Below are 11349 nucleotides of genomic sequence, written 5' to 3' on the forward strand. Positions count from 1 at the left end.
TACCGGTTAATTCCTCCCCAAGGCCTGTATTTGCTGTTGATAGCCATAGGCTAAGGCATGTTTTACCTAGAAGAGATGGACGTTTTGATATTTCTTAAGGGGAAATCAATTTTCTGATCTGTTCAAAGCAATTGATTTTTTTTTAAATTTCATCTCCAGTAACCTGAAGCTTTCCCTCCCCCCCAAGTATAGTCTTCATATTTTTAGAAGATCCTTTAAAATGCTATATATTAACAGAATGGAAATAAAACATATAGATACTTACATGAGATACATAAAAGATATCTGTGCCAGGGCCATGTAAGTGAGTCAGCTTTCTCCATCACACCTAAACATAAAATTCTAGATCTATATGACTATCTTGTTAAAAATAGCTCTCCAGTAATTAAGTATTACAAAAAACAAAAAAGAAATAGCTTCACTCCTATAGCCCATCCACAGAAGCAAAGAGCACTTGAGCATGGCATACTTAACCAGAAATAAACTATATAGGCACCATTGCAGCTTAAAGAAGCCAAAGACTTATCCCTTGGGAATGCTACCTGGTTACCTGTACAGGATCCAAAAAGGTAGCAGTACCAGGTCTCCAGATAAGGATGGCAGGTTGAACACAGGCATCCATTTTCATTCCCTCATGAGACTTCACTGAATCTACAGTAAAGGATTTTTTTTAAGCAGGCACGTAAAGATGAGGACATTGGAAGAAGAGATAGCAAGTATTAGAAGCAGAAAAAGAGGTGAAAGTGACAAATGACTGAGAGACCTGAGAAACTCAATCCAAGTCAGTTGTGGGGTCAAGTGAGAGCCAGTGTAACTTTTGCAGCAGAATTCCCGGAAGGCTCAGGTGCTGGAAGCATCCAGTACCTCTGGAAATATGTGTAAAGAAGATGCTAAAATTGGAAGGGTTGTCTGAACCTTGTGTGAGAAGAAGTTGTGGCTCCAGACCTCCTCCCCAGCTTCAGGTAGCTGTGTGATTGTCTTTCCCAATCAAGGAAAAGACTGGAGATTTATCCCCTGGAAAGGGTGAAACAGAGTGCCTCTGTTCTCAGGGACACCAGCCCAACTGAGGGCAATGGAACCATACTCCAAACAGGGCCACTGTGAGAGTATATAAATGCTAGATTCTGAGGACCCCTGCTCTCCTACCCACCAGGCCTCCAGAGGTGGACAGCCAGGGCTTCACCTTCCAGGCAGAAAGTAGGAGGGCCTTTCTCTGGGGAATCTGACCAGCTCAAGAGGAAAGACTTAAAGATACTGACTTTGGAGTTTCCCCTGACAAAACAGTCCGTTCAGATCACCCTACAGTGAAGGTCGAGTTGACAGGCTCCACCCACACACACAGAGCTTCCAAACAGCTTTTTAATCCCCAGCTTTTAAAATGAGCCAAACTTTGGTGCTGGCCAAGATGGAGTAAGCCCATTGTAGCCTTTCTCTCCCACTGACTACAACTAGAATCCGTGGATGAAATACAGATAGCAACTATCTGAGCATTCTGAAAAGTAAGTAACAGAGAGATTGGGGAGGGAAGTTAACACCTGAAAAAAGACAAGGACAGTGGCAGTGAGTTTTCTGGGTTTTTTTGTTTTGAGGGGTTTTTGGGTTTTTGTTTTTCTCCTGAGCTCTTAGCTTTAACCCAAGGGTGGGCTAAATCAGTGAACTGTGCAGCATGCACAGAGAGCAAAATCTCCAAGAGAAATCCTTCTTTATGGCCAAAAGACAGGAAGAGAGCAGGGAGATTCCTATTTTTTTCCCCTTTCTTCTTTCTCTTACTCTTTTACCCACAAGGGCATTTGTGTGGAAGTGTATGAGGATGCCAGAGGCTAAAACTCTTGACAGAATCCCATATTTCTGGCCAGCGGAACTACAGAAAGTGTCCATTTGAGCTAAAGAATGTGGGAGAAATCTCAGTGAGGAGAGCGCTAAATATTTTTATAAGAATCATATGCAAAGGATTAGGAATAATAATGCTTTGAACATTAACAGTTAACATCATCAATCACACTAGAAGTTAGAAGGCAATAGAATAATTCCTCAAAATTTTTTTCAACCTAGAATTATACCCAGCGAAACTAACAATCAAGTATAAATGTAGAATAAGCATGTTTTAGATATGCAAATCTCAAACAACTTATTTCCCATGCACTCTTTTTCAGAAAAGATTGAAGAATGCATTTTACCACAAAAAGGAAAATAGTCATAGTTTACTAGAGGTTTAACTGTGACCAACACTGACATAGTTGCAATAATGGAAACACTGAATATTGATTACAATATAATTCTCTTGGGGGGACAGGGGATGGGAAAAGTGGTTATGTGATGGGGACAAAGGAAGGAAAGAGACTAAAATCTCATCTTCTATAGTGGGATGTCAACAGATAATAACTAAAACTGAAAAATCAAGAAATAACCATATAAAACATACTATATTTAGAGTCATAGAAGTAAATACCTAAATAATCAGCAAAATATACTGAAGTGATATATTAAACTGCCTCTAGAGGAGGAAAAATGGGGACGGGTGGAGGATGAGACACTATTGCTTTTAATAAGAAACTTTGTTAAAGCTAATTGACTTTTTAAACCATGGGGATGCATAACTTTGATACACACAAAATATATTTTAAAAATTAAGGTAGCAGTACCTTGACATAGCCACTAATTCAGGAGATCTCTCCTCAGCAATCAGTTGTTTTCCTGCATCCAAAGTCCTCTGGAAGGAGGTGACCTATAATAAACAAACAAGAGAGGGCACTGTTAAAACCCAGAATGGCAGTTTATTAATGGATGATGTAAAACAGAACTGCCAGTTTGACCAAATACTTGTTCACTATGCCAAGAATGATGTCTGACATGTAGTAGGCATTTGATTAATATTTGTCTAATACTTGCTTTATTAATTAGGGCTTTCTCTTCTTTGGGGAAAATCTATAGTAAAAAAAAATTATTATTATCAGGAAGTTGCTTGGTGAACACAGAGCCAGGTCAAGGAGTCTGTTGGACAATCTTAGTAGTGGCCATGGTGTCTGATGCATTCGTTTCTGCTAGAGGAGTGGACTGCCCTTTGGACTGCTCATTCCTCTGCTCTTGGGTTAGGGCACCTCATGAACAGGCTTTGGATGATGCTGCCTTGTCACCTCTTTGACCCTCCCTCTCTCTGCTTCCATTGCTGACCAGTTTCTCCATCTATCTCACTCTCTTACTACCTTCCATAGGCCTACAGGTGAGTCTGGGAACCATTCTGTCTATTTCAGCTACAGTTAATTTTGTTAGATATAAAAATGGCATGGTGGTTATATATTTTCAAATGTCCTTGTCAACTAGAGATGCAAACCAAGTATTTATGCAAGAAATAACATGCGGGACTTCCCTGGTGGTCCATTGGCTAAGGCTCCGCGCTCCCAATGCAGGGGGTCTGGGTTCAATCCCTGGTCAGGGAACTAGATCCCACATGCCGCAACTAAGGGTTCTCATGCCGCGACTAAAGATCCCGCATGCCGCAACTAAGACCTGGCGCAGCCAAATAAAAATCAAATAAATAAATATTTAAAAAAAAAAAAAAAAAAAAAAAAAGAAATAACATGCACTTAAAACACTCCAGAAAAAAAAGGGCAGGAGGTGGGAAAAGAATAGATGAAAGGTTGGCAAAATGTTGATAATTGTTGAAGCTGGCTGCTGGGTGCACAGAAGATCTGTTCTACTATTCTCTCTACTTTTGTGTATATTGGAAATTTTCTGTAACAGAAGGATCATAAATATAAAATAAAATGAAAAAATTGCCTCTTTAGAAAATGTTTTGAAATTACCATAAAGCAGAATTCCTCCTTCTTTAACATTGTCACTGTTATATTTTATAGAAATATACTCTGTTCAGAAAAGAAAACTGAACCTGTGGTTGATGTTCAAAATGACAGAAAAATATATTGACTAAAAATATTATTTAGTTTTTTGCATCTCAAAGAACCCTAAAATGCTAAGAAAGGAAAGATGGCTTTTCTGAATGATAACATTATAATTAAAAATACAGAAAAGTAGATTCCTAATAAAATGTTACTGTCTAACCACTTCGGATAAAACTTCTCATATCCTTGAATAAAATGATACCTAATTGATTGAGGAATCTTGGCAAAACACTTTCTCCCTTTTGTTTTCCAGAGGCCGGTTCTCCATAGTAAAGAAGTGCATCCACAAAGCTACTCGCAAAGATGTTGCTGTGAAATTTGTTAGCAAAAAAATGAAGAAAAAAGAGCAGGCTGCCCACGAGGCTGCCCTACTTCAGCACCTGCAGCATCCCCAATACATCACTCTCCATGACACCTATGAGTCCCCCACTTCCTACATCCTGATTTTGGAACTGTAAGTATAGGCATCATCTCTCGAAGGTGGTCCCCAGCTATTTGGGTTAGTTCTTGCCCACAATTAATGGAAATGGCAGTTACATTTCATACAATGTCTTCTAGTTTACAGAGTGTTGTATGTAACATGCACTCTCCCCTCCACTGTATAGAAATGTTATTCCCATTTTATAGATCAGAAAATCAAGGATAAGAAAGATCATTAAAAGTAGCTCCTTAAAACTAGGAAATGGAGAAGCTGGGACTTGAACCCACATCTCTCTCACTCCAGTTTTCATCTTCTTTCTCTTATGGACTCTTGGGCTGGGCAGGAGTTTAGGAAAAGCTTATTGGCAATGGGCTTATTGACAGGGGTGGAGTTGAAATGAAAGAGAGAGGTTTGTGCATCTATCCACTGCCATAGCATCCTCAATCTACCACCCAAGAAATTCCTTTAAGGGTAGACTCTTACCCTCAAAACCTTCCACTCATTCCAGATTTTCTAGGGACTCAGGCAGCCATATACTTGGGGCCACATACTGGGCCCCAGAATAGACCAGTAAGGTCACATCCTTCCCACTTCTTTCCCAAGCTAAGAACAGAGATCGTGCTCTGTGGTTTAGGGAGCTCTTACAGAGGCTAAAGAGAACAATCTTTTCAGAAGTATGGAGCCCTCGTAGAAATGTTGTCTGATTGGTGCTGATGAGGCCCTGCGCCTGGAGAGGAGATAGACATTTACACCGAAGACCAGTGCTGTGTCTGGCTCCACATGAACCTACATTCCGTAGAGAAGCACCTCCGTTTACACCTTTCAACTGTCATTTTAGTCTTGCTCTTGTGTGCTTGTTAGTCTAGGTGTGTGTGGTGGGGGAGGGAGGGGTTCGAAGCAGTAACTTTCTGTAAATTTATTTATGATGAAAAAAAGAAAGCCAAAATGCAAACATCTTAGGCTACATTTTTTAACTGGTTGAAAAGAAACAAGAGGAGACAAAACCATCACTGTTAGTAATTGTAATCCTTTTGTGATACTTAACTTTCTATAGCTGTGTAGTAGCTGGTAAGTTGTCACTTTGTTTTTCTTTTTTTTAATGGATAAAAATAAGTTTAATTTATATGCACATTAACCACTTATTCTGACCTCATGCTTTACTATTTAGTCCAGTTCTTTTTTTTTTTAATTTTTATTGGAGTATAGTTAAGATTGTCACTTTGGATTTCATAAATATATTTACAAACAGCCTTTCAGAGCCTAACCTGTTTGTTAAGAGCTTCCTAACTCAAAAGGTACATTCTGTTGACAGTGAACTATGTTTGTTTACAAGTGACAACATATTGTACTTGAGTTCCAATAAAAGGTATTGTCACTTGTGTACCAACCAAGGTGGTACAGCAGACCCAGAACCTTTGCCTCTTCAGACTTGTCAATTACCATTCTGAGGGAAGGTGTTGACTACCAGGCTGCCACAGAGTAATGGAAAGAAGCTGTTCTTGGCATGGAGAACCTGGGTTCTAATTCCAGCTCTGTGATTTGGGGCAGTGTACTTAGTTTCCTGGGCCTCAGGGTCCTCATCTATGAATTCTGAAGATGTTTCCGCTTCTCAGAGATGTTGCAGGGATTAACTGAGATGAATATTGCATTGAACTAGTTTATCAAACATTTACTGAGCACTCACTATGTGCCACCCACTGTGTAGACCTGGGCCTGGGTGGCAGGAACAAAGATGAAATGTTACAGTTCTTGCCCTTGAGGAGTTAGAAGTCTAATGAGAAAGTCCATAGGTAAATGAATGATTTCAGCATAGTCTGGTAAATGCATATTTTGGAGAGAGTTGTGTGAGAACATAGAGAGGGGCTTGGCTGGACTTGAGGTTCAGGGAAGATTTGTGGAGAGGCAGTACCTGAGCTAAACCCTGGTTATGCCATGACTGTGCGTACCCCTTTGGTGGCCATCCAAATTGGTGGTAGAGCTTTTCTCTACCAGGCAACTGAGGCTCTGATTCCCTAGTCTAGGGAGGGACCTGGGCATCTGCATTGTCTAAGAGCTCTAAGGATGAACTTGGTGGCTGAGACTTTCTGGTCTCAGAGTAGAGCCACTGTTAACTTCTCCCTAAAATGCCCTAAGAAGTTCAGGGGGCTACATCTAACAAGCCCAGTCCTACTCCACTCCATGCTCACCACCCCTATCCCACCCTGGCAGGGTCAGAGGAAGGCAAAGGGGGCCTTCATGGGACCTAGCCTTTGATCCTGTCAAGGAAAGCAGGAGAAGAGAACAAGTTTGTGGGAAGGAACAAGCCAGAGAAGAGAATGGAAACTTGGCAGGGGGATGTCAGCTGTGTTCAAAAGTAGTTTCTGACTCTGGCTCAGGCTCCTCTGCCTGGGCCTTTCCTGGGGATGGGCCTTAATGGCCCAATGCATATTAGAGACCAGCTGCCTGACATCTGGTCACTCCCTGCTAAAGAGGGCCCAGAGCACCTGAAAATAGTTGCCATTTATTGCGCACTTACTATTGCTAACAATTATGCTTAAGTCTCACTTGATCCTTGGACAATCCTCATAATGAAATAGGTATTATTATTGTTGTTGTTGTTACTCTTACTTTAAAGATGAAGAAACCAAAACACAGAGAGTTTAAATGACTTGCTCCAAGCCGCCAACCTGTTAGTGGCAGAACCAGGATTTGAATCCAGGTCTGGCTGGCCCCTTGTACCAGGCTTTCAGATATAGTTTTTAAGATTGGAACGTTGCCCAAGAGGGATGGGATTCAAAAGGGGGGTCAAGAATGCCAAGATCAAACTTTGCCTAGTTTCTATTTTTCCCCAACTAAAAATTAACAAGTAAAAGCTATTTGCAAGACATATATGAGGTTCCTTGAAGCCACCAGATTCCAGTTATTCAGACAATTGCAAGATCTCTCTCTCCCTCCTTTCTCTATTTTGCAATCTAACCTCTCTTAAAGGGGTGTCAGACCTTTTTCCTTGTGAGCAGTTTCAAAAGTTAACGAAACATAATGTGTCTTAAGGTTATACAGATTTCTTCCCTGAAGCATGCATGCATCTATCTATCTATCTATCTATCTATCTATCTATCTTTTTAATATAAGTTCTGAACATTGCACTAACTTTGGGCTCTAACTAAAATACGCATGTGTTGCAACATTGATCTTCATTTATAATAGGGAGTAGGAGAAATGTTAGCAAACTTACAGATTTTTGTGTGTGTTATTTTTCTGTTTTCTTTATAAACATATTTCCTTTGTCTCTTCCTCCCTGTTTTCAGGATGGATGACGGCCGACTCTTAGACTACCTTATGAATCATGATGAGCTGATGGAAGAAAAAGTAGCTTTCTACATACGAGACATCATGGAAGCCCTGCAGTACCTTCACAACTGCAGGGTTGCACATTTGGACATAAAGGTAATAAGAAGTAGCAACCCTAGCAGGGAAATGGTTAAGTCTAACCTGCCAGTCATTACCCTTGAGGGGGGTAAATTCTCATTTTATTTACTTACATTAGAATCCCTATGAATATTAAACACAAAATGGGTTGTCACAATTTAAGTGTGTTATTCGTGAATTAGTGAGAACACTCCAGAGTCACATGACACCTGGGGTTAGAGAAGGTAGGGAGGCTTTAACCACTTTGTCTAACTTTATAGAAGGAATCCACTAAATGTCACCATCTTTTTCAAAAAGAAGCCCCTGTTCTCCAAAATAAATAATTTATTCTTTTCTTGATTTAGTGCAGAAGTAAGGGCTAGTTAAGAAGACATGATTTCCAATGTCAAACAACTTCCCTAAAGCACCATTTAACCTCAGAGTTTAGTTCAGTTTGAACATAGGGAATGTCCCATACACTACAGGCTTTATCAAAGAATGGCAGAACCGTGTCTGAATGGATGGAGTCCTACTGGTAGTCAAAACAGAGAGCTGAACTTGCCTTCTCTTATCCCCGCCTCCTTGGATCTCCGCAGCCTGAAAACCTGCTCATTGACCTTCGGATTCCAGTGCCTCGAGTGAAGCTCATTGACTTAGAGGATGCTGTCCAGATCTCAGGTCACTTCCACATCCACCACCTGCTTGGGAACCCTGAGTTTGCTGCCCCAGAAGTGATCCAAGGCATCCCTGTGTCCCTGGGCACTGATATCTGGAGCATCGGGGTTTTGACATATGTCATGCTGAGCGGGGTCTCCCCCTTCTTGGATGAGAGCAAGGAGGAGACATGTATCAACGTATGCAGGGTGGATTTCAGCTTCCCCCATGAGTACTTCTGTGGCGTGAGCAATGCTGCCAGAGATTTCATCAATGTGATCCTACAGGAAGACTTTCGGAGGCGACCCACGGCAGCCACCTGCCTGCAGCATCCATGGCTGCAGCCCCACAATGGCAGCTACTCCAAAATTCCCCTGGACACCTCCCGCCTGGCATGCTTCATAGAGCGCCGCAAGCACCAGAACGACGTTCGGCCTATTCCCAACGTCAAGAGCTACATTGTCAACCGGGTAAACCAAGGGACGTAGCCATCTCCCAGCCCTTGAGGTTTCACATGGAAGTGCAGTGTGAACCAAAGCAAGACTGAATGTGTCTGTAAATAATTCTGTTCATTATTTCACTCCACGCGGTTTTCTGGACTGAGAGATGTACCTCTTAAACCTCTTCAGTGGTTTTTCAGGGTCTGAGCAGTAGTAAAATCACCCTAAATCCAGGGACTTTTCAGAAGGTCATCCGGAAGGGATACAGATGCAAAGAGTCACGGAAAGTATTCAAAAGAGAGGCAAAGATAAGAAGAATAGCAGCTGTTATGAAATTTTAATTGCGTGTTGCAAAATGAGTGGTTAACTGGGCAAAACTTCAGCTCACTGAAGTGAGTATAAAACGTTTCCGCCTTTGCTGAAATTTTAAGCAAAAAGTTCTATTTAACAGAGATGTCATGTATGTCAACTATACTGGATTAGATTACTTAGATATAGTTTCTTAATAGGATACATGTACACATACAGTAAAATATATCGCATTCAGCTTTCAGAGTTTTATAATATAGAGATATATATGAAATCAATCATAAGTAACTTTTACTCCAGTTAAGACAGTGACTTATTTACTGAAGCATTACGTTGTTTTGACTAAGCACAATTAGATGACAGGTTTTTTAGAGCATTTTATAAATCTTGTATAGAACTCTTTTACCAGAACCTGTGCATTAAGAGAAAGCAATGTTACCCTTTCACAATCTGTGAAGAGAAGATTTTTCTCTCAGTCACAGGTATTTGACTAACCTAGGTTCTGTTCATGAAATGCTACCCCAGATTCACTGGCAGCTCAGAGTTCATCTGGCAGGAAAGCCTGCCAGGAAATAAGTCCAAATACAGTAAGAGGTGTGGGGCTATTTTTTATGTCTACACTTGGTTTGAAATAGGTAACAAATAAAACAGGTTCATACAAAAGTGCAAATAGAAACCTTTCCTACAGTTCCTGTGAACAACATAACAATGCTTTCTGATGTCTTCTGCCGCTGCAGAATGCAGTCCTCTGAAAGCTGGCCTGCTTTATTTCTAACCCCTTATGGAAGTGAAGGGGTGCTTACCAAAAGGAGGCAGCCATATAGGCCTTTTAAAGGCCTGGTCCCAAGTCCTTTCTGAAGCCATGGAATAAAATCTGATACATCACCCTAACAGAGCATTGAGTTTTAACTGTGATTGCAATATCTATCACCACTCAGCCACCAATATTTCCCTGGGCTAAAAGGACTAATTGCACTTTGAGGCCAACGCTGCTTTCTGGTGTATATTCTCTGTACAAGATGATTATGAACTGCCCTTTTTTCCACTGGTGGGAAAAAAAAATTAAACCTGGGCATTTCATGTTTTTTTCTTCCTTTCTTTCTTTCTTTTTTTTTTTATTTTGGTTTTTGGGAAAGAGTTTTTGTTTTTTTATTTGTACATGATCCACCCTTTGTTTCTGAGAATGTGTTTTTTAAATTGCTGTTATGCAAATGATATTTTAAAAATATAACTTAACTGTTTGTCCAAATCAGGTTTAATGGCATCGCTTCTCTCCTGTAGTAGGATTGAGAAAATTAAAATCATGCAGCACAGAAGTGCAAGCAGAAAGTTTATGAAGGATAAATAGAACTACAAACCTATCTTAATGAAGAGGAATGATGGAAACTAAGCCTGAACTTTAATATATAAAAACACTTATTCCCACAGTGGAAATGTAGAATTAAAAATACTCATCATTCTTTTCCATTGGTATCAAAGTCAATTTCCTCATCCACCCTCCACCTCATCCCATCCAAGATTATAGATTAATAAATTAGTAGAAAGTACAAGCAATAAGACTAGATAGCACTTATGTATTTTCAGGATTAACCAAATATGTGGAAACTGACTCTGACTGTATTTGTTTCCTAGTTTTCATATGGCCCTGGGTCATCAAGGCTCCCTTCCTCAGAGCTCTCTCTTGACTAACCCTTCATATTCTTCATTCAAACCCATACGTATATACAAATACTATATGATACAATATTTTGAAATATAAAACATATTTACTAAAAACTCTTTTAGTAAACATGTCTTCATTATAAGATACAACAAAAAAGACGAAAGCCTGGTCCCTAGGGCACATCATGGGATAGACTACAGGCACTGAGGATTCCAAGTATCTGTACAGTATGGCTTGGCAAGTTCTGTTCCATCCACTGTGGATGATGAATAAAGAGCCCCCTGCTGAGCCATTGTGAGTTTTTATGACCATGTAGGAGACAAGCTGAGTTTCTGCTTGAGAAGGACAATGGTGTCCAGACTGCACAGGAGAGCATTAATGAAGTCGTGTTGTCGGGAGGGCAGTTGACAGAGTATTAGGCAGAGCCAAAGCTTTTATAACAGGTTTTACATCAGAGTTGGGATGGTCCAGATGGGAGGTTGTTTGGAATCTCCCCCAAGTACACATGTTGGGGAAGTGAAGAGACAGGAGAGGAGGGACAGAGAAATGAAAAGTAGTATGACTTTGTTAACTGGA

The 11349-nt window shown here is 40.5% G+C and overlaps 1 protein-coding gene across 7 annotated transcripts in view; it reads left to right on the plus strand.

The window, feature by feature from the left end:
• KALRN (kalirin RhoGEF kinase) overlaps positions 1-9002 on the plus strand; it is a 653671-nt gene extending 644669 nt beyond the window's left edge. For all 7 annotated transcript variants that reach the window (XM_061194271.1, XM_061194272.1, XM_061194273.1 and 4 more), the window contains 3 exons: positions 4153-4353; positions 7608-7746; positions 8304-9002. In XM_061194271.1, coding sequence (XP_061050254.1) covers positions 4153-4353; positions 7608-7746; positions 8304-8849 — 886 coding nt within the window. In that variant the 3' untranslated portion in view covers positions 8850-9002. The remainder of the gene's footprint in view (positions 1-4152; positions 4354-7607; positions 7747-8303) is intronic.
• Positions 9003-11349: the final 2347 nt, after the last annotated feature.

Source organism: Eubalaena glacialis, chromosome 6, assembly GCF_028564815.1.
Source record: "Eubalaena glacialis isolate mEubGla1 chromosome 6, mEubGla1.1.hap2.+ XY, whole genome shotgun sequence".
In the NCBI taxonomy this organism is placed as follows: Eukaryota; Metazoa; Chordata; class Mammalia; order Artiodactyla; family Balaenidae; genus Eubalaena; species Eubalaena glacialis.